Source organism: Rattus norvegicus, chromosome 6 (genome assembly GCF_021556685.1).
Source record: "Rattus norvegicus strain SHRSP/BbbUtx chromosome 6, alternate assembly SHRSP_T2T, whole genome shotgun sequence".
Lineage (NCBI taxonomy): Eukaryota > Metazoa > Chordata > Mammalia > Rodentia > Muridae > Rattus > Rattus norvegicus.
The window spans coordinates 125,919,033-125,941,371 of NC_141539.1; the positions used below are offsets into that span (position 1 = coordinate 125,919,033).

The window sequence follows — 22,339 nt, forward strand, 5'->3', positions numbered from 1 at the left end:
GTAAACACATAAACTATCCAATAAAAAAAAGGCAAAAGAAGAAAAAACATTCTTTCCAAAGAATGTCACAATTGAGAGTGAAGTTACTTAACAAGATGTGAATAAAACTTGTGTTGCTGTAGTAGCTCTTTTCTTCAAGCAGGATATACAATACCTGTAACATTGAGACATTCTTCCTCGTCCCTGTGAATCTTATGGGTTCCCGAATCCTTGAATCTTAGTACAGTATAATTAAAGACTGGAAATTGGGGTGTAAGACATTCGAGAGGCCAGCAGTTTAGACTGAAGATATTTCATTATAATAATTCATCTAGGGGACAATTATTCTGATATAATGTAAGCAATGTGTTAGAAATTAACTTAGAAGATCAAAGAATATTAGAGATGTTGCCAGCACCCCAAATTGTGCTTGTTGCTGGTCTCTGGGAAAACATCTGAAAGTAATCAGAAACTATAAGGCATATAGAGTCAATAATGGGAAATTTCCAACATCTTAAAGCAGCTTATTCTTAATAAATTTAACAAAAAAATAGAAGTTTGAAACAGAACACTGGCCAAGTGGTGGTGGCACACTTTAATTCTAGAACTCAGGGGGCAGAGGCAGAGGCAGGTGGATCCCTGAGTTCCAGGTCAGCCTGGTCTATAGAGTGAGTTTCAGGACAGCCAAGGCTACACAGAGAAACCCCGTCTTGAAAACCCAGAAAAATAAAAGAGAAGAAAAGTGAAGAAGTAGACAATAAATTATATGCTTGTATATAATATTTGAGTTCATATTTAGATAAAGAATTTTCTTTATTAAAAAACAAATGAACAAACAAATCACTCATTGTTACCCTAGTAGAACTCTTCAAAATAACCACCTTACATTTAAAACAAAGCCATTTGCATACTTAATTAGCAGTAATCTCAAAAGAAAAAAAGCAGTTTTCATGCACAAATGAGCCCGCAACCTCAAGACAGATAATCATGTTGAAATTCACTTCATTCCAATAGTTAAATGGTTTTTATAGAGGTTTGGGATAACTGATGGACTTCAAGAGAGCTAAATTAGTTCATTCAGCAACAGGATCTGGCATCGTAATTACAGGAAACCCCTCTGCTTTAGTTTTGTTCTCCTAGCATATCTTTGCCTTTCGATATATTAGACAGACACAATTATACAATGTGTGACTCCCGATATACAGTGGGATAAATTACATACAATGTAATCCATAAAGAAGGGTAGGATAATTTGACTTGACAGCCAGAACCATTGTCATAGAGGGAACTTAAAGCAGATTATTTATGTTTCTTTGATCTACTTCTATTTTACTCCTAAAATCAAAAGTCATCTCACTTAACATTTCTGTGCACCAGAAGACAGCATGGGATGCTCTGGAGCTGGAGTTCCAGGCTTGCTGTGAGCTGTGAGCTGTGAGCCATGCATGCTGGGAATGGAACTCCTATCCTTTGGCCAAGAACAGTGTCTGTTCTTAACTGCTCCTATTTCTCCAGCCCCTCTCAGTGCTTTTGTATGTAGCATTTTTATCGTTTAGTTTTGATGTGACTAAATGTGATTTCTAAAAGAACTTTCCTAACACAACCTGCAAGGAATCATTACGTACTGCCTTTCAAGCACTTATAAATTGGGTGTTACTGACAGCATCTTAAGTTTCCTGAGGCCTTTCACAAGCTCCCGGTAGAAGATTCAGTTAGGCTTTCTTCTTACTCTACCTGTCTTTTGCCCGTTCTAGTGACTATTGATTCTTCCAGAAGATACCAGGTGAAGAAATTTAGAACCCATCAATTCCAATATCTACAATGCACTAATCAATCATGAGGGCACTGAACCCCTTTTCTGGATTACTTTCTTTTGGCAACAGTCTCCTTAGTTTGTACTGTGTAACTCATATTTCCTACAGGACAGACATTTACAAATAACTTCAAAAACTAACTTAAACATTTCCAAATATAACCCAGTGTAAAAATGAGTGGACATATTCTTATTAAAAACCTCTGCCCAAGGGCATCACATTTTTGTGAAATAGCTAGAGTTTATTAGTAATTCACACAGTTTCCTATCATTACTAGAAATGACTGAAAGCTAGGAGTATAAAATTTTTATTGACTCATTAGAATCATATACTCATTTGGCCAGTCAGAATATCAAAAAATATCCCCAGTAACTACTGTGAACAAAAAGTGAGCAGGATAATATATTATTTTGAAAATATTTTAATATTTGCCATTTTGTTTCCTATACTATTATTAATATATACATTGACTTAGTAATAAATATATTACCATTACACAGAATGCAGTTACCTTCAGTATTCATCACTGGTTGACATTAATGCTGCTATTACCTTAAGAAAGAGATAAATAGGTATCGTGTCCAAATCCCAAACTAATGCTAAGGAGGTTATCATTAACAAAACTGTAAGATCAACATGTCGGGAGGTACCCTTTTAAACGCAGTTCTTGTAGACATAGTGAAGACCCTTTTCTCAGTCCTGACATTCCATGTAATGGCTTTAAAGAAAAACACATACAAATCCATGATTTCTTTTTTGCATAGGGAATTAACTAGTTTGTACTTTAAAATGCAGCAGTCTTTCAGTGAAATATCTTCATGGCATAGTGCTTGTCTGTATGAATTCAGAACTTTGGAGCAATAAAAGTGCTCTGCATAAGTTTATAAAATGCGGTGTGGGTCAAGCATGGCTGTGGTTCTAAAATACTATGTACATAGTCTCTGCCTACAGGAGGGGGCGGCTCGCTGTAGTGCGACACAGTGTACAGATGTGGAGCACAGTGTTGAGTACAATTCCCTTTACTTTTCCTCAGATTGGTGCATAAGTGGCTAATGACTCATGAGACAACATGTCCCTTTCTACTTGCTGCACAGAAAGCAGAAGAGAGAGGTGGGGACAGATGAAAGAAGGTAGAGTACGAATGGTAAATCAGCACAGATGCTTGGAACAGTGCACCTTCTAAGACAGACTGCAATACTCACACTATTTCATAAAGTGCCATGTTACATAAAACCAAGAGACATGTACCTTAACTCCCACAATAACCATTAAAACAAACTGTCAGGAAAGAGCAGTGCAAAATTAAAAACAAACATAGCTTAGCATGCGTCTCAGATGGGCCCCAGGTGCAAAGCATAGGACCCTAAATTCTTAAATATTTTTTTTTTACTTTTTAGAAAAAGATTAATAATAGCAGGTTATCAGCATATATGACCATAAAATAAAAACAATAAGTTAAATTCTCTTTTAAGAAACAAGTCACACATAAAATTCATTATATCTTTTTGGAAAACAGACCTTTTTCTCTAGTAAATCACTACCCAAAAGGTGCAAGTCTCTTAAAAACCTTCCTTGTCCACCAGGCATGGCGAAATTTTCAAGTCTTCTTGGCAGACATGTGAAAATCTGTGACTTATCTAACTAGTCACCAAAGTTACAGAAACCTTTGCTGTTTCAAGAAGAATCTTGAGCTGGCATCATGTTAGTCTGCTAAAAAGTATCTATCACGTGTCCTCTATTCACAGTAATGCTGTCTGTCCAGTGCTTTTGGACAAGGATAACCAAGTAGAGTTCCCCAAGAAATATTCATTACGAGGCAGAGTCCAATGAGAACAATGGGACACATCTTTTAAAGCACAGAACATACCTCAGGCACATGCTGAGGGAGCTGAGGTGCAAGGGTCAGCGAGGACAGCCTACCATTCCTGCAGCACTCAGTCTGAGAACTGGAAGAGGGTGTCTGGGTTGCTGCCTTCGGTGGGGTTGCTTGGCTGCAGTGTCTTGGTAGGCGTTGTCTTGCCATGGGAATGGGAGGAGGAGGAGCGGGAGCTCTCACTGGAGCTGCTGCGAGTCTCTGTGCTGGTGCTGGTCCTCTTCATTTTCCTCCTCTTAGCCAAAGGGGCCTTATCGACATTCTGAAGGCAGAACCCTTCTCTCTTATATTTGTTAAAGGCCTGCAGAGAAAAGGGTGGGGTGGGACATGAGAATTACAGCACTAAAGGGCCTGGGGCTGATTCTCTAGCCTCTACCTCCCGGGTGCTGAGGTTGCGGGTGTGAGCTGCCACACTCAGCTCTCTCCTGAATTTCTGCCATGTCGGATTTTCGCCTCACACCACATGCCCCTGAGAAGAACTGGATTCCTGAAGCCATTCTCTCCATTCCCTCACACTGCACATATCAGATCCTCCTCTGAGGCTGGAGAAAGGTTAATTGTCCTCCTTCCCCAGGATAATCCCTTCACATTCTTGATTCCTCTTTCAACTCATCTTGTACTAATTCTGTGAACTCATTTGCATCTGCCTGGGACAACATCACATCCTTCCTTCTCTGCTGGCCACTAATGGGCTAAACAGTGAACTTTCACCCAGGCCTTAATTCCTAATGCTCTGTTGTATACTTTTCCTAAGAAACGACCTTTCATTTGAGAGGGTTCTTACACACGTTTGAATTTCAAACATTCAAATATCAGATTACTGTGTCCCTCCAGAAACTCATCCTAAACAGCTAGTGTTCTCTAAGTTAGAAGTAACTCTGACCCACCATGTGTTTTCTGCTCATAACATGAAGTGGTTTATAAAAACACACCTAAAATTTAAAGCACACAATTGTTTTAAATGTATTGATGGAGACTGTCTCCAAAGCTACCCAATAAGAACATGTGATCAGGAGCCTTTTGAAACCACACTTGCACACAGAACAGGGCCTTACATGGAAGGTTGCTTTCACACAGGTGTGTACAGCTGCTCCTGAAGATCCCAGAATGTCTGGAGTCATCAGAGGATTGGAGGACAGCTGACTGCCATCCTGAAGCCATTCATTGTACCTCAAGCCAGACATTTTCAGCCTTTTATTTGGATCAACTGTAAGAAGTCCTGCAGGAAGAAGTCATTTAAATTTTATAACTTTCCATTTTAAACATAGTTTAACAATCAGCCTCAGATCCATGAAGGTCAATTATGTTCTTGCGACATGATTGCTTCAATAAGCTGTTACCACCTACAAATGTATTTTCTTTTATACCTAAATCTGCTTGAGGACACTGGATCTTAAGAAAGGGTCACAAGAGTCTATTTCTATGAGGCTGTATGCAAACCAACTGGCTTTTCAAGCAGGAGAAAATAACCAGTCCTCAAAAAGACTCCACTGGTGCCTTGGTATGTTCCAGATAAGCCAACACTAGCCATCTTCAAGGATAGGGATGTGGTAATGCATTAAAGACTTGGGGGCAGACACTTAAAGAGAGGTGGGAGACATGGAGACAGAGACAGGACAGCTGTTCTGACCTGAGAGGACCAGTACAGCAGCAAAGTGCACAACTCTTTTAAACATAGGAGATATGCTTAGCCTACAGAGCTTTAGGAAATGAGGCCCATGTGATGAGAAGGAGCTAGACGAGGGCCATGGGTGAAGACACAGCGTCCTCTTCAAGAATTCCACCACAGCAGAGCGTGATGAAACAGGCAGGCCAGCCAGGACATGCAAGGCTGGTCTTGAAGGGCAGGCGAAGGAGTCAGATGCAGGCTAAGAGAGATTCTTCAAAGGATGTTCCCTGAGAAAAGGTATGATGACCCTTGGCACAGGGTTGACAGGAAAGTCATGTAGGCAGAAAGGAGGGAGATAGGCAGTCAGGGTGACACCAAGGCTTCTGTTTCTGTGGTTGGTCTGGCCTTGGGGTAGTGCCACCATTCAAAAGAAAAGAGAAAGAAGTACAACATGCTGGGGAGAAGCACAGAAGAAAGTGATTTGCTTTGGGTCTGTAGGGAGATGCCCACAGGAGCCATGGTAGTTTGTGCTGCAAATAGGGATGAGATCATAAGGGAGAATTCCAGAAGAAAGGAAGACGGGCCACCTGGAGGACTTGGAGAATCCTCCTGGATTTCTGGAACAAGAAGCAAACACAGACTTGTGTACTGGGCGTGGTCAGATCTCTCGAGTGCCTTACCTTGAATCAAGTCTTTAGCCTCTTGGGATACATTTTTCCATGCTTCCCCTTCAAAGGAGAAATCTCCCTTTTTAATTTTCTTCATGATTTCCACTGCACTGGTACATGTTAAACTTCTGTCATGGGACTGGAACGGTACCTGCCCTGACAGCATTGTATACTGCCGCGGAAAAAGGAAGTAAAAAGTCAGAATGACTGCAGACAGCACGGTCAAGCCATGCCAGTGAGCAGGCACTAACCCCATGAGCATAATGTATCCGCCACTACGGTAAGCATCACTGGATTTAAGACGAATGTCTATCATCAGAGTAACTAACACATTTCGAAGACTTGCAAAATGTTGTAGCATGGCCTTTATGACATCACAATTGAAAATTACTTTTGTAACTACAGCAGCCCCCATCATGGAGGATGAGACCTCACAAGTTTTGTTTAACAGTTAGTCATCAAGTTCTACAACTTTCTATCTTCAATTGCAAACAGTATAGCAAAATCAAAGATATAACTATACACACGTGACTATACACATAAAGTCTGTTTCAACATATGTCCTACATCTGTATGTACATACTGACAAACAGCATGCACACAGGGGAACCATAAAAGTAAATGCAGAAAAATAGTAGACACCCAGAGTGGTATTCTCTTATATTCTCCTGTTTAAAAAAAAAACAGCAAAAACTTAGAACAAAGGAAAACATAAGATGAAGAGTAAACCGCTGGAGGAAATGTTGTAATGGACTCGGGTGCTAATCCGTAGGCTGCTCTAGGTCCTGAACATTGTTTATAAATACTGTTGTGGATGGAAGGTTTGGTCTCCCCTAAATGTAGATGTGAATACCCAATGCTTCCCAAGCATTTAGAGAAAAGGCTTTCCTGGAGGTACTGATGCTGAAAGGAAGTTTTGAGCAAAGGCACTGATCCAGTTAGTACCCTTAAAAGATGGACACTAGAGTCCTGTCTATTCAAGCACATGTCACAGAAAGGCTGAGTAAGGAGAGAGCATCTGTCCTCAGAGGGAGGGTCTACACCAGACGCCAATCTTAACACTATGACCTCACCCTCTCCAGCCTCCAAAACAAGGAGAAAACGAGCTTCTGCCATTTCACTTGGTTTGCAGGGTTATGAGCAGCCCAAGCAGACTTATATGCTGTACAAGTCCTACTTTAATTAAGGTCCTGTGCCTTTCAAACAGGAACTGAACATTCTTGATGTATACTAAATTATAATCAAACCACAGAGTATCTATTTCCTTGGAGTAATTTATTTGATTCAATAAAGGTAATATAATTTACTTTTACTTTAAAACATTCCCATTTATTAAATGCAAGATGAAAGAGGGGCATCTAATTCCAAAGTAAAACAAAGAGCTCCAAGTAAATGTTGTGCTTGGTGTGCTCACTGCAGGGTAAGTTAGGACTAGATCTCTGCCACATTCGCTTTATGGGGAAACTGGCAGAACTCCTTTTTAATCATTTGATGCAGTTGCTGATTTTGCTCATTTTCTTATGTAACTGTTTTCTCATGTGTCTACAAAAGACGAGGCTTTAACAAACCACAATCTGACAGTGTCATTCCTAAAAAGTAAGCAGTGATATTTTGTAGTATTCAATATCCAATGAATGCTCATATTTTGTAAACAAATGTTGTATTATGTAGACTAAGTATATATTGTAATTATAGGTATATGAATTAATTATATTTGGAATGAGAATTTAACAATTTAGTTTTTTATGGAATTAGGATTCAGATAATAACAAATTCTGTACCTTAAGGGTTTCTAATGCAATGATCTGCACTTTGCTTTGTTTATTTGTAGAGGCAGGATTTCACACTGTAGCCTAGTGGCTGGCCTGGAACTTGAAACTGCTACTTGAGTGATGGAATTATGGGTATGAGCCACCAAGCCTGGCCTCATGACATCTTTTTTCTTATAAATTATCTACTGAAAAAAAACTAGTACTCTGTACAATACAGTGTATACTGTACAAAAACAGTGTCTGCCATCTGTGACTGTGACTGTGCTCTATGACATCATTAACCTTATTTTTATCCTGTTTTTCTTAAACATTTAACCATTAAATCTAACAGACAGGGTGGTTTCTATCCTTGCCTTTCCAATGGATTGTTTTCATATATATATATATATATATATATATATATATATATATATGTATGTATATATATATATATATATATACACATACATGAAATAATATATGTATGTGTAAGAAATAATTAGGATATACTTAAGGGCTTGACTACCTTTATTTGGATGTCTGAAACTCTTTGAAAGCCTTAAAAGAGCTTGATGGTCACAATGGGCCTAAATGTAAAGTATAGATGTATATCGCTTCTCAGCCTTTTGGCTAAGATCAAGTGTAAAGTATAAATGTATAATGAAAAAGAAAATACAAAAAATGAAGGGCTCATTTGTATTTACATGTTTTTAGGATACTACTAATAAAAATATCAATTTAAGTCCTTAGAGCTCTCTAACATACAGAAGTTGCTTATTTACTTTTATTTAAGATTCTTATCCCTAAATATGTCTGTTTAGTCTGGAAGTGAGAAATGGTGACTCAAAGTGCCCAGATGAAAGCCATATAAGACTTAAAGCTAAGAGACAACCTGCAGCGGCAAATGGCTAGCCACGGGGAAAACACACCCGACTAGGAAAGACCCAGATGGGATACAGATGGCAATGTGAAAATAAGATGTGGCTCTGGAGGAGGGCTACCAGAACATTTCTGTAACCCTGAGTTGAGGGCAGGGGCAGTGGCAACGTGACATTAGAGCCAGATGCCACAAAGACCATACTGACATATCTTACCACATGGAAATTCAAAAGCAAAAACACTTCTTAAACTCTAAAAATAAAATCAAGCCACGGAAACATTTTCAATTATTGATAAACACAAAGGTTAACAATCTTTATTAGAGCTTTATCTGTAAGAAAAGCTACCTAGAGGAAAATAGGCAAACTCATAAACGACAAGCCATAAAACAAAAATATAAATGTCTGTATGTATGAAAGAAGCTCAGACTGTATACTCAAAGAAATGCCGACAAAGGTTAAGAACAGTGGTGTATGCTTGAAGGTTCTAACTGGTAACATCCGGTGCGCTCACATACAGTTGCTGATGCGTACCAACCCTGACACAACCAAGTCTAGGCCTCTATGCTAAATAAAAACAAGCACACCTTCCTGGGAATTCTGAGGAAACTCTAAGACAAATGCAACTGTGTATATGAAAAAGATTCATCCTTACAATTAGTGAAAAAAAGGGGGAGCAGATGCTAACTGCTCATTACCAAAAGAATGGTTCCGTGACTGCTGGAGACTCAAACCACAGGTGTAACATAACCTGTGGATTTAATGGTTAAATGTTAGAGAGAAACAGGATAAAAATCAGGCTAATGATGCCACGGAGCACAGTCACAGTCACAGATGGTGGGCACTGCTATTGTAGAGAATAGTCACCGGTTAGAAACAAGCAGGCAAGCAAACAAACCGCCCTACATACATATGCTGTATAGACCATTTCCATGCAGTGAGGAGAGGGGGGGAGAAGCTCCCACAGCATCGTGGTAAGACGTGATCTTCAGTTCAGTTCTCTGCAGTGTCTGCACGCTCCTCCCTAACCTGTGGCATTACAAGAGTATACGGAGACCAAGTAAAGCTATTCTGAGGTGAACACATTGGAGGTTTCTCTAGCTTCACGTCACGCAGGCTTTGTGAAAAGCATGGTCTCCATATTACCATGCGTTCTATTTGTATATCTAGTTGTATCTATTAAATGTGTCATCCAAAACAATTTTGTTTACTTGCACTGTTAGTGTGCAATTTCAGAGAGTACGTGCTTTTTTATTAAGGAGCCAGTATTTTTGTATTGTCTAACACAGTATATGCCTTTATCTAAACACAACACTAGCTTCTTTCAAAATGACGATGTATACTTTAAACAAACCACTGCAACTTAAATCTTCCTAAATAACTGAAGTCTACATTCTTTCTAGGATTGTAGGATCTCAGAAGCAGAAATATACGTTAGTGGGGCCGCTGCTGCGTATGCAGAAAGCAGACCAGCACGCAGAGTTCTTCTATGAACGTAAGAAAAACAGCAATGAGGGCTAAGCGCCAAGGCACAAAGAGCAGACCAGGCTTCACGACTGGTGGGGCGAACTCACCAGGATGACACCCAAGCTCCACAGGTCGCAGGACTCATCGTAGCCATTGTGCGTCAAGAGCTCCGGTGCTGCGTAGTGAAGCGTGAAGCATGGGGTCTTGAGGGGCTGATTGTCAGGCGGCTTGAGGCGTGCAAACCCAAAGTCAATCACTTTAATCTCCAAATTGTCGTTTTCATCAGTGAACAATAAATTCTGCAGGGTTCAATACTCTGGTTAGATTCTCATGGAAATGACGGGAGATCTGCTGATCTCTCTATGGAACACTGTCTGTGTATTTACAGCCTCACGGGACAATCTGGGGGCTGGGTGTCAGCACACCACTAACCTCTTCCTTATACTGTTTTTGTCACTTCAGTTTTTACAGTGTCATATTAAATGCATCCAAGCCAGCCCTTGTCTCCACTTTCTCCTCTGTCTGAGTCTGTTTTCCAATTCCTCTAGCATCTCCCTTACGCTTGCCTGATGCCTGTATACTACACACTCCATTTAGAGATAGATGTTGCCCTAACCATCCCACCACACTGACGTTCCAGTTTCCCCTATTTTCTCCCATCATGCTTCAGTTTTCCTTTAGGGCACTTATCATCTCTCTATTTTCAGCTGTTCTTGTCTCCATCAGGCAATAATGATTAAGGGCAGGGACCTTGTGTCCACTTCATTTATGATGCTGTCCCTGGGGCTTGGCACAGGTAAATACAGGTAAAATTCATTTTATTAGACTGTCATTTTAAAACAGTCTGCAGGGTTGTGGCAGCCCCATGCTGAAGAAACATTCAACACCATTTTTCCCACAGGATGTGCTTACTCTGTCTGTCAGACTTGGGTACTTTCCACAACAAGCTTTTCCATTACTATTACATTTATGTGGTGACCTGTGATCAGTAATCTTTAATAATTAGAGATTAGATTTATTTACTTTTGTTTTATGTATATGAACGTTTTGCCTGCATGAGTGTCTGTGCCTGGTGCCTTTGGAAGCCAGAAGAGGTTGGATCCTCTGAAGCTACTTAAAGAAGGCTGTGAACCACTGTGGTTGCTGGGTATTGAACCTGGGTCATCTGGAAGAGCAACGACTGCTCTTCACCAGCCAGCCCCAGTGACTAGTAATCTGTGCTATTGCTATTACTATTGCCACTGCTTTGGGTATCATATATGAATTGCATATATGATACTGAATTAACCAATAAACATATGTGTTGACACTATCACTGAACAGATGTCTCCCATCTCTTTCCTTTCCTCAGGCCAATCTAATCCCTGGGATACAATATTGAAATTAGGTCAATCAATAGCCCTATAAGGGGGCCAAAAGAAAGGAAGCATCATATATCCTGAGGTGAGAATTTTGATTTCTTTAAGAAACACAGGTAAGAATATGGTTTTGTTGTAATCCTAGGTGTGGGATGTGGGGCTGCTTCAGGCTGCCCACAGCAGCTGACTGTGATTTGCCTCGTGCTCTAGCAGAGATGTTACTTTGCCAGCTGCAGGTAGTTTCTGCGGTTGTGGGATGTTTGGAGTTCTGGACTTCTTACAGACTTTATAAATGCTACAGCCCCAGGAGGTGGCTGTGGGTTGTTAGTTGGTTGTGGTTTGTTTAGTAGTTGTGTAAAAAGAAGAAACAACAAGAAGAAATTAGCTATCCTGACTCTGCACATACTTTCTGTTGAGACAGTGTCTCACTAAGATGCAACCTTGGCTGACCTGAAACTCAATATGTAGACCAGGCTGCTCTCAAACTCAGAGATCTGCCTCCTGAATGGTGGGATTCAATGTGTGTCCCCAGAAAAGAAGGTTTTACAGCAGCCCAGAGACCATCACAAAAATCTACAACTGGTGACAACACAGAGAACACTGAACTGGGCAGGGCTCATCTTCAATAGATAGATAGTTCTACAATACAACTCTACGTTTCAGGCTCAGGGAACATCACAAAACGGGAGTGGGTGACTATTAAGAGCCAGAGGGTCAGAATATTTTCTGTCAGACGCTGTTTTCTGTGTGTGACAGGGAGTTGTGTCCATGCAACCTTGACAATCTGGTTGCCTACATAAGACTGGTAAGTGATAGCAACAGTTGGTATTCCAATGTAGACGAGAGAAATCTTACAAAGCCCTACCAGCCTTAGACAAAGAGCTATGGGCAATCGATGGCTGCCCCGCAGGATCAGTCTGCTCCAGGGACAAGCCCCTGATAGAGTATCTGGTCTCAAGCAGTCAGCAGGACTGAGGGGGCAGGGCATGGAGTAGGGAGAAGTAGAAATGACGTATATACAGTACTAAGTCATGAAGTTCTAAAACAAAAAACTTAATGTACAAAAAAAGAGAGAAAGATGATGAAGTGGGAGGAAAAAGCAAAGAAAGAAAAAAATTGAATAGTTTTCTTACACAGTTGATTTTTTTTTTTTTTTAACAACTCAGGTCACTGCTCATGGACGTTTTCTTGGGACATCTCTGTCCTTCAGCAATTATGCTGGAGGCTCTCAGCAGTGCTGGGGTGTGCTACACATCTTACAGAATCACATTCGGCTCTAACTCCACAGGGCCTGTCACAGGTTTGTTCCTTTAAGGCTAATGGAGGAAGTCCTTGGTTGTCTTGGAGGGAGTGTGGAAGTGGGGCATTCCCTTTACACTGCCGACTTTAACCCTCCTCCTACAGAACAGGTAAAACCAGAGCATTCCGCTTACTTCCTGCCTCCTGCCCCAAGGACGCAAGGGAAGTGCAGGACAGCTCCACACGGGGGTGTGCATGGCCCGGAATGGGTCCTTCCATCATTTCAATTTCTGCCTGAAAAGACTCTCACATTCAGAGCCCCTCTTAATCCTTTAGGGGATCAACAGGAAGACTACGAAACAGTCCTCTAAGAATGTCAGCCAGCTTCTAAATTTGTCTGCTTCTCACCTAAAACTTAAGAGTTGTGTCTATGCAGAAAAAGAATGCCATCTAACTAAACAGTCACAACTAACCTGCTACATAGGAAAGGGATTAACTTTTAGCTTGGAAATAAGATACTCTGCCATTTAAAAGTCAAGGCGAGAGCTATGGTTAGGAAAATGTTAGTTCAAAGGTACATTTTTACGTTCCTGAAACCGAGTTTAAGAATAAAATGTTGGTGGAACAAACAGTATAATCTAACGATTCTGCTTCACTTCAAGCTACAGAAGTATCTTTTGATCAGGAAAGCAAGAAGGCAAATTTAAATTTTGCTGCTAGAGCATGTGCCTCACTCGAGGCTCATGAGATGACAGATGGCCAGTTATCAAAGAATAAAACATGTGAAAATGAGTCCCATACAGTCATGGGGCAGATCTTTCCATTAAAGACTACATGCCTGTTCCCTGTCTATCAAGCAAACATTTAAGTGGTGTGCTTTCACATTTAAAAATAGACACCTAATCTCCGAGCCCAGAGCGCCATGTTTTCAGTGGGTGTTACGTAGGAGTGAGAACTGGGATGAAGGAAGCAGAGGGGAGCTAGCACAGCTGCGAGTCCCTAAGACACTGCCACTTGTGATTAATTACTAGCAACGTGAACAACAGTAATACAAAGTACTCAGAAACTTAGAACCCTTAAAGGAATAAATTAATTGTCTTCAGCCTTCTGAATCCCCAAGGATCACAACTGTGGGTTCAACCTACTATGCACTGAGAAGTTAAAAAGAAAAACAAAACAAAACAAAATAACCTACTCCCAAAACAAAAACAAAAAATATCCCTTCAAATATTGTACAGAATATGGAAGGATTTCTTTTTGTGATTATTCCCTAAAATATACATATTTATATATCATTTAAATAAAAATAGATGGGGTTGGGGATTTAGCTCAGTGGTAGAGCGCTTGCCTAGGAAGCGCAAGGCCCTGGGTTCGGTCCCCAGCTCCGAAAAAAGGAACCAAAAAAAAAAAATAGATATAAATAACCTAGACTTAAATTATACAAAAGGATCATGTAGGTTATATGAAAATAATATTCAATTTCATGCAAGAGACTTGACATCATCTTTGGAACTCAGGGTCCAATCCTCCACAGATACTGAGGGATAACTGTTTTTGAATACATGTTATTTCCATTTTTAAAATATCAAAATTTTTTGAGACATGTTTTCTGTGAATGGTCCTGGAACTCACTCTGTCGACCAGGCTGACCTCAAACTCAGACCCACCTCCCTCTACCTCCCAAGGGCTGGGATGAAGGTGTGTGCCACCACTGTCCAGCTTTTAAAACATCTTTTAGTAATTTAAGCACAAGATAAAACATTGCTTTTACAGAAATATTCTTTTTTGTTTTAATAAAAAAGGAACATCAAGGGGCTTGAGACCCCTTATGAACAACAATGCCAACCAACCAGAGCTTCCAGGGACTAAGCCACTACCTAAAGACTATACATGGACTGACCCTGGACTCTGACCTCATAGGTAGCAATGAATATCCTAGTAAGAGCACCAGTGGAAGGGGAAGCCCTGGGTCCTGCCAAGACTGAACCCCCAGTGAACTAGATTGTTGGGGGGAGGGTGGTAATGGGAGGAGGATGGGGAGGGGAACACCCATAGAGAAGGGGATAGGGAGGAGCTAGGGGGATGTTTGCCTGAAAACCGGGAAAGGTAAGAACAATTGAAATGTAAATAAGAAATACCCAAGTTAAAAAAGATGGAGAAAAAAATTGAAAAAAAAGGAACATCAAACCTATTAATATTTTAAATAGACTTGAAAATATATTATGATCACATATAAACTAAAAATAACATCCTATTTTAGACCAGAAATATATATAATTTCTCATATGATAAAGGATGACTGTTTTTAAAAAAGTCATTGGCTTTTGTTTTCCAAGTTCATTATTACTTATTTTTAACAGGGGAGGAAATTTCATATTTTTGATGCTAAAAAGGGCTGATTCTGTGTTAGAGCCTTCTCAATTAACCTTCTGAAGGAGAGACACAAAGCTGTTGCTCTGTGCTGCTCTCCAGGTCTATAAATACCGCAGTGCGTGAGCATACTGAAGCGCACACGGAGAGGACAGCGGATTAAACCAAGACACGGCCTCACGTGAGGCTGCGCAGGACAGAACTACATCCATTACTGTTCAGGAACAATCGATTTGATTTAAAAACGTGAAAATTAAGGTTTCAAAATACACTATCAAAGGAACAAACTCCCCAGGATGGAATACATACAGCAGAGCTATTATTTTTTGCTACAAAATTTCCCACTGCTATTTTTAGTATACAACTGTTGCATGCAGCATTTTTCCCATAAAAGGCTCTCACACTTACAAATATAACCTCAAGATGATCAGCTGGCAAGAGGGGGAAAAAGAACAAATTTATTTTAGACTGACACAGAAAAGAGAAGAGAAAGAAAAAACCCTAAGAAGCATTTTCCAGTATTTACTTGCTGGCCCTGGGAAAAAAGCAAGCTCCTCAAGCCTGACAGCTACTGAGGCTAGCAGCGCAGGCTGAGCTGCCCCGTCCCACCGTCCCACCTCCGGCTTCAGGTCTCTGTGCACCACTCCAACATCGTGCATGTGGCTCACAGCCGACACAAGCTTCCGCATAATGTAGCTGGCCTCAGTCTCGCTGAAGTGCTTCTTTTTCTTGATGCGCTCAAACAGCTCTCCCCCATTCAGAAGCTCCATCACAAGAAATGTATGAAGCTAGAAAGATGAAAAGAAAGAGTAAGGTGGGATTTTCTGAAAAGACAAGAATTCCTGTAGAGGTTATTTACTGTTCAGTAATTTAAATAACCCCTTGCTTAAACAGCCTACAACAATCCTTCTAGTTAAAGAGTTAAAGAATAATGTAGCTTCTCAGAATTCTATTTTAGCAATGAAAAAAATTTCAAGTACTTCAGCAAAATCTTTTCAGTCTTTTCCTTTACCTCATTTTATTTCTGTTGAACTCTATTTTAATCTTCTCTCAAGTTTTCATATTTTCACTTTAAAACTGTGAACCGAGCTGACAATCGATGGTGAATAGCCCAGGGGTGGCTGCCTGGTATCATGTGCAGCTGCCACTGAGCGAGGGGCAGTTTCCCTTGAGAGAGAGGTGGTGCTTACAACTTCAGGGCTCAGTGACTCATCACAGGATTCCTGAGAATATTTACTGCAAAGATCTGCAACTCACTCTACATGTTTCTTGTGGAAAAGACCTTCCTCCTGGCTGTTTGCAGAAGAGTCTTCTGGACGCCTTCAGATCAAGATGTAGAATTCTTGGCTCCTCCAGTACCAAGTGCTGCCCACCATGACGATAAGGGACTGGACCTCTAAAACTGTAAGCCAGGCCCAACTGTTTGCCTTTGCAAGAGTTGCCTTGGTCAGAGTGTCTCTTTATGGCAAGAAAACCCAACTAGGACATCTTTATAAACCCTAGGATCCACAGCAATAAAATGTAGGTGATGAAAAAAATGTACAGGTAGAACTGTGATGATGGCCCACAGATTCCATGTCCTAACCTTCAAACCCATGTTTCTTATTGTCGATGACAAAAGGGACCATGTAGTTGTAATTAAGGTTCTGTTATTGTTGTTTTATTTTTTTAAGATGGGGTCTTACTATGTAGACCAGGCAAACCACGAACTTAAGAGATCTGCCTGTCTCTGCCTCCTGCACGCTAGGATTATGTGCTACCCACTTAGTCCCCGATTAGAATTCTTTAAAAAGATGTACATACATAAATGTATGTATGTATGTATGTATGTATGTATGTATATATGCATGTATGCATATGTCATATATGTAAATATGTATGCATGTGTGTCTGCATTGGGTCCAATGGGACTATAATTATAGATGATTGTAAGATGCCTCAGGAGTGCTGGCAACTGAGCATAGAGCTCCTAACCACTGAGCGTCTCGCTAGCCCCATGATTAAGATTCTTGAGATGGGATAATTACCCTGGGTTATCGACCAGCACCTAAGGTATGAGATTAGACTATGCAAGCAAGAGATTAGAGTACTGCATAAAAGGCTAATAAGCTAAAGAAAATGAGTGGCCTCCAGAAGCTAAGTCAAGAACACAAGTTGTCCTTTATCGTCCCCAGGAGGGGACAGCTCTGTCTACTCCTTGACTGCAGATCAGTGAGCCTGATGGCAGACTTGCTATCACCATTCATTGTTTAAATAGTTAACATACTAAGTTTGTGGCAGCAATTAGGAACATACAGAGGATGGACAAAGATCACAGCACACAAATGAGCTGGCTTATTGTACAGCCAAAGGCTGAAGAGCCACCCTTGTTCTCATCAAACTAGTTGGAAATAGGACTGCATAGATATTAGGATCAACTACCATGGGCAAAACTCTCAAGACATATTTCAACAAGTGAATAGCAGAATTATTATTATATTTATACTACTACATGTAGCATTAGATCATAAGAAAATTCCTATTCCAAGGAGTCTGAAATTTAAAAATTGCCAAAAATAAGCTTTTAACATAAATTTAAAAGCTAGGTATAGAATTCTTGAGCCATGATACTAGTCAGAAGTTCCAAGATCCAGTGTTTGGGCTGAGATTCAGTGAGGATCACAGCTGCAAAACTACAGGTGGGGTGTCTGAGGTCATCCATCAGTTTCTTGATAGGTGAGTTTTCTCTGTATCTGCATCAACAGGACGCTGTCTTTTAGCATGCACCTCAAATGGACAGGGGATTCACTGCTCCCATGAGAATCTGAGTAGGTCAACAAGGTAGAAGGCAAGGAGAGCATTCTCAAGAGTTCTTGCTTCAATAGCTTCTCTTCTCATGAGAACCAGAGGAAGGAGAAGATGATACCATTTTTAGATGTTTGTTATCTGACATAATAACCCGACTGTGTACCTGCCTCCTCTAATAGAGCAGAGCAAAGTAGTTAAAAGCTTGTTAGGGTCTGAAGTTGGAATGGTGGGGCTTAGATACCAGCCTTACCATTAACAAGCTGAACTTCTATGGGTTGTTTTCTGACATTACAGTGTTAAGGCAAGGACTAAGATAATACAGCAAAAGATTATAATGACAATGTGTTCCTGCTGCCACCTGATATCACCATGATGTTACTCTTAGTTATGGTACTCAGAACCGAGTCCCCAAAGCTACTCTAGTCAAGAATGTCACATCAACAGAATGATGTGAGTCTGGAAGAGGTTCTTTCTAGATTTTCACTGACTACGGATGCTGGAAAAAGTCTCAAGACTTTTAGGAATCTCAGGTCCTTTGTTGTTAAAATTAGAAGAAGGAAAAAACACGTTCAGGACTTGTTTTCACATTTGTGCCTTAATAGATAGGCATAGAAGGGTAACAAGCTGAAGTCCTGAGAAGGCTGTGATACCTGTCCACTGTCAGAGAAAAGAATACTGAAATAGCACAATTTCAGGCATGGGAGGTGACAATGCAGGGAGCTGAGAGGTGCTGTGGACCACCGATATTTCTATCTGTCCAAGTGACAGGCTTCTGTGTAAGACTTCTGTTGAGAAGCAGAGCTAAGGGTAGAAGAGAACATACAACAACCTGGCCTGGAGGTTGAGCAGATGCTGACACCTGGAACAAGATGAAAGGGAGCATTTTTGTCTTTCTGCTTCCCATTTGTCCTTAACTTGCAGCAAGTGGGCTTAAGAGTCAGTCTGTTTGATGCTAGAAATGTAAGGAATGTTGAAGGCTTAAAGTCACCAAGTACTGACTATGCATAGTTAAGTGAGGGAGATGGCAGCCTCACTCACAATAAGCACTCTGAAATCTGTGACAGTGGCTTATTGGGCTCTTCCCCTCTGGCATCCACCCATGCCAATATGGCAACCTAGGGAGGCAAGGTGAAGGAACAGGATGCAATGATTCAGGGGTGAGAGTGTGTGAGCTACCTTTTCTCCTCTTCCCTGAGGCTGGGTGATAGTCCCTGAGTTTCACTCAGCAGCACCAATAAAACTGGTAAGAAGCTGAACCCTGTATATGGTCTAGCCCATGTACATGGACAGAGGGAAGCCATGAAATACCTGGTCATGAAAAACTTCATGCAGCTTCACAACATTGGGGTGGCCTTCGCAGAGTTTCAGAGCTGTTATTTCTTTCTGAGTATTGGCTTCCATCCTGCAAGGTCAAATAGTCAACATTTCTATGTCTCTTCCAGCAGAGTCTGCAGCAGTGCTCCCTCCCTGTTTTTATTTACAGTGCACTCAGAATACTTGTGTCAAAGTCTCAAAATGACATATCCACGAAAGTAATAAGCATACCACCCACCAGGAAAGTAAAACTTTTTAAAAAGAAAATGACTCCCTCTTCATCAGAAGAGAGCTAGTCATACAAAGAAATGTATGTTCTTCCTGCTGACAATTTAGCAATGGTAATAACCCAGTACCAGAACAGCTAGCAGGCTCTGTTCTCAAAGCCATCAGGAAGCTTGTTGAATACTTTTGACTTCAAACATTCAACTAATAGAAGTCACCAAGCAAATCTGATTAAATATTTCATTACCGCAAGACAGTTTTCACATAGAACACAACAGATTCTGATTTGTCCAAAACTGTTTGACTCATCAGAAAACATTGGTGCTAGAGGTGCTGGAGATCAGCTAACATAGTAAATAGCCAAGCCTGTGTGTAAACAGCCTTGCAAGGGAAACAGCTGATTTCCTTCTCCAGAACCCCAAGTAGTATAAAGCCCCAAGAAAGACTGCTAGGACTGGCCATACCTTTTGCTGATTATTTTGACAGCAAAGGCTTGGTTAGTTTTTTTGTGTACACACTTCCGACAGATTGAAAAACTTCCTTCTCCCAAAGGTTTGTCCTTCAGATCTAGGTCATAGTGTTGGTAGAATGGTGAGTCCTGACGAAAGATCAACACCATTTAATTTAATAAAAGGTTGGTAGTAATACACAAAGCATATGTAAAGCTGCAATTTAATGTGAAATGATTAACAAATTTGAATGCAATATACTGAACCATTAGAACTCACTTAGTATATTTATATGTTCCTTACATTTGTCCCAAATATGCTGTCCTTTATCATGGTAAAAGGAACTCGTATACATTGAGATTGACAATCTTCTAGGGAAAACACTGCTATTTCCATGTATTTATTCATTTTTATAAAACTGCCTTTGGTTGGATGATAATCTAGTAAATTTTCTGGACTTAAGAACATCATTGAGTGTTTAAAATCCACACAAACCACAGATCCACACTGAGGCAGCCACCCCTAGGTACCTTCATCATTGCGCTCCTGGCAACGTTTGTCACTCCAGGGCGGTCTACTCCCATATGGAACTGAAGGGGATCTATGACCGCCGCGTTACGCTTGAAGAGGATGGAAGGAGCAACGAAGGAGTAGCCCTAAAAAGAGAAGGGAGGCTAAAGAACAGAGGTCTGCAGTCTCACAGCTGGGCAGTCTAGATGGTGACCATTTCTTTTCATAGAAAAAAAGTGTTCAGAAGAAGATAATTTTATTTTATTCAAAACACAGCATCGACTCAATAGCGAGTGCTTTTCTGAAGGAGATAATGCCATCTTCTGGCAGAAATAGCCCAACTCAAAGGAAAGACAGAGACTTCCTCCCTATTCCATCCCCAAACCTGACAAGCCTGTAAGCCTTTGCATTGCTGGTAATATTCTTTTATAACTCAACTGACCTCAAAAAAAAAAAAACCATCAAATAAAGCAGCCCAAGAATTATTTGAAACTAAAAAAATAACAAGTTTCATAAAAGTTCATCTTTAATTTATCAATTATTAAATTTGCATTCCATGTTTTCAGAATAACTAAACTTAAAATTGAGTTTTGGAAAATAATAAGCCCAGTGGAAGGATGATGTGATAAGCCAGAGTGATTAGTGACATGTGATCACTCTGTGCGAGCTTGGACATTTACTAGTTCCCCAACAAACACCTACACACAGTTGGGCATGTTCTCCAGTGCCGTGGGATAGGCAAGAGGCGCTCTCCGGATAGCCAGGGCAATCCACACTACAGGCACTTCCGTGGCCAGAGAGGACCAACCATGACACAGTTCAATAGGCAGAGTATCTTGTATCTGATAAAGAACCTTTCCCAAAATGATTCTGTACCATACAAAAGAATGTGTTTTATGTAACATTTCACACACAAATATACACATATTATTGTAATAAGATACTCTTGATAAAAACAAAAAGACAAACAAACACTCTTACAGGGGATGAAGAGATGGCTCAGTGATTCAAAATGTACACTTCTCTACTCTTTTGGGGGACATTGAGTTCCCAGAATCCATTATCAGGCAGCTTACAACTTGTAACTTCAGCTCCAAGGAATTCAATACACAAACACACATGCATGCACACAAGCATGCATATGCGCACACATGTGCGACTGCAAAATAAATCTTTAAACAATACTTTGACAAAATCACCTTGGTACAAAAGGGCTTATTTTAGGTCACAGTTCCAGATCACAGCCCATCATTCCAGGGAAGTCATGGACTTTAAACCCAAAATCTTTAAAACTCAATCTTTCTTTGTTTCTTTGTTCCTTTCTTTCTTTTTTTCCTTTTTTTTTTTTTTTTTTTTTTTTGAGACTGGGTTCCAGTGGCCTTCATTCACTGTGTAGCTGTGGGTGACCTTGAACGTCTGACCCTCTGGAACCCTGCACCCAGTTTTATGCAGTACTAGAAACTAAACCCAGAGTTTCCTGCAGGCGGGGTGAGCACTCTACACCTCTGGCTCCCTCAGCCAAGACTTTAAGAATTAGAGAGCAAGTATAACTCATTATTTAAGAATTAGAGAGCATGTATAACTCATTATTCACTGGAGATAAAGGTCCAGATCACACAGAACAGTTTAAAGAATAAAATAGTGTTGTAATTTTCATATAAGCCTCAACAGAAAGGAATTTTCAAGTTTGAAATACTTCATAAAAGACAAACACAGGTTGGGTACTGTAATGTATACCTTTGATCACAGCTATGGAGAAGCATAAGTTCAAGACCAGCCTGGTTTACCTAGAGAGCTCCAGAACAGGCCAGTGCTACAGAGCATGGCCCTGTCTCAAATGAACTAACAAAATGTCCCACTGAAACAATCCAATCCTGAAACTCCAACTTCTCCTGTCTCAAAAAACAAAAAAATCCCCTAGAAAACAAAACAACAAAACTCCCAAAACATACGCATAAAAACTATAATGAATTAGCTGTTTAGTAAACTGCAAACTTCAAGACAGAATCTCAGCGTATGTCTAAATTTACTTCTGAAGAGATTATAGA

The 22,339-nt window shown here is 40.4% G+C and overlaps 1 protein-coding gene across 6 annotated transcripts in view; it reads right to left on the reverse strand.

Annotated features, from left to right (window-relative positions):
- Nucleotides 1-756: 756 nt before the first annotated feature.
- The window catches only part of Rps6ka5 (ribosomal protein S6 kinase A5), a 171,194-nt gene continuing 149,611 nt past the window's right edge, over nucleotides 757-22,339 (reverse strand). For 5 of the 6 annotated variants that reach the window (XM_087553426.1, XM_087553427.1, XM_087553428.1 and 2 more), the window contains 8 exons: nucleotides 20,312-20,437; nucleotides 19,797-19,930; nucleotides 19,102-19,195; nucleotides 15,624-15,794; nucleotides 10,147-10,338; nucleotides 5,956-6,115; nucleotides 4,722-4,885; nucleotides 774-3,967 (listed from right to left, as the gene is read on the reverse strand). In XM_087553426.1, the coding sequence (XP_087409552.1) occupies nucleotides 3,728-3,967; nucleotides 4,722-4,885; nucleotides 5,956-6,115; nucleotides 10,147-10,338; nucleotides 15,624-15,794; nucleotides 19,102-19,195; nucleotides 19,797-19,930; nucleotides 20,312-20,437 (1,281 nt within the window). In that variant the 3' untranslated portion in view covers nucleotides 774-3,727. 6 annotated transcript variants of the gene reach the window in all.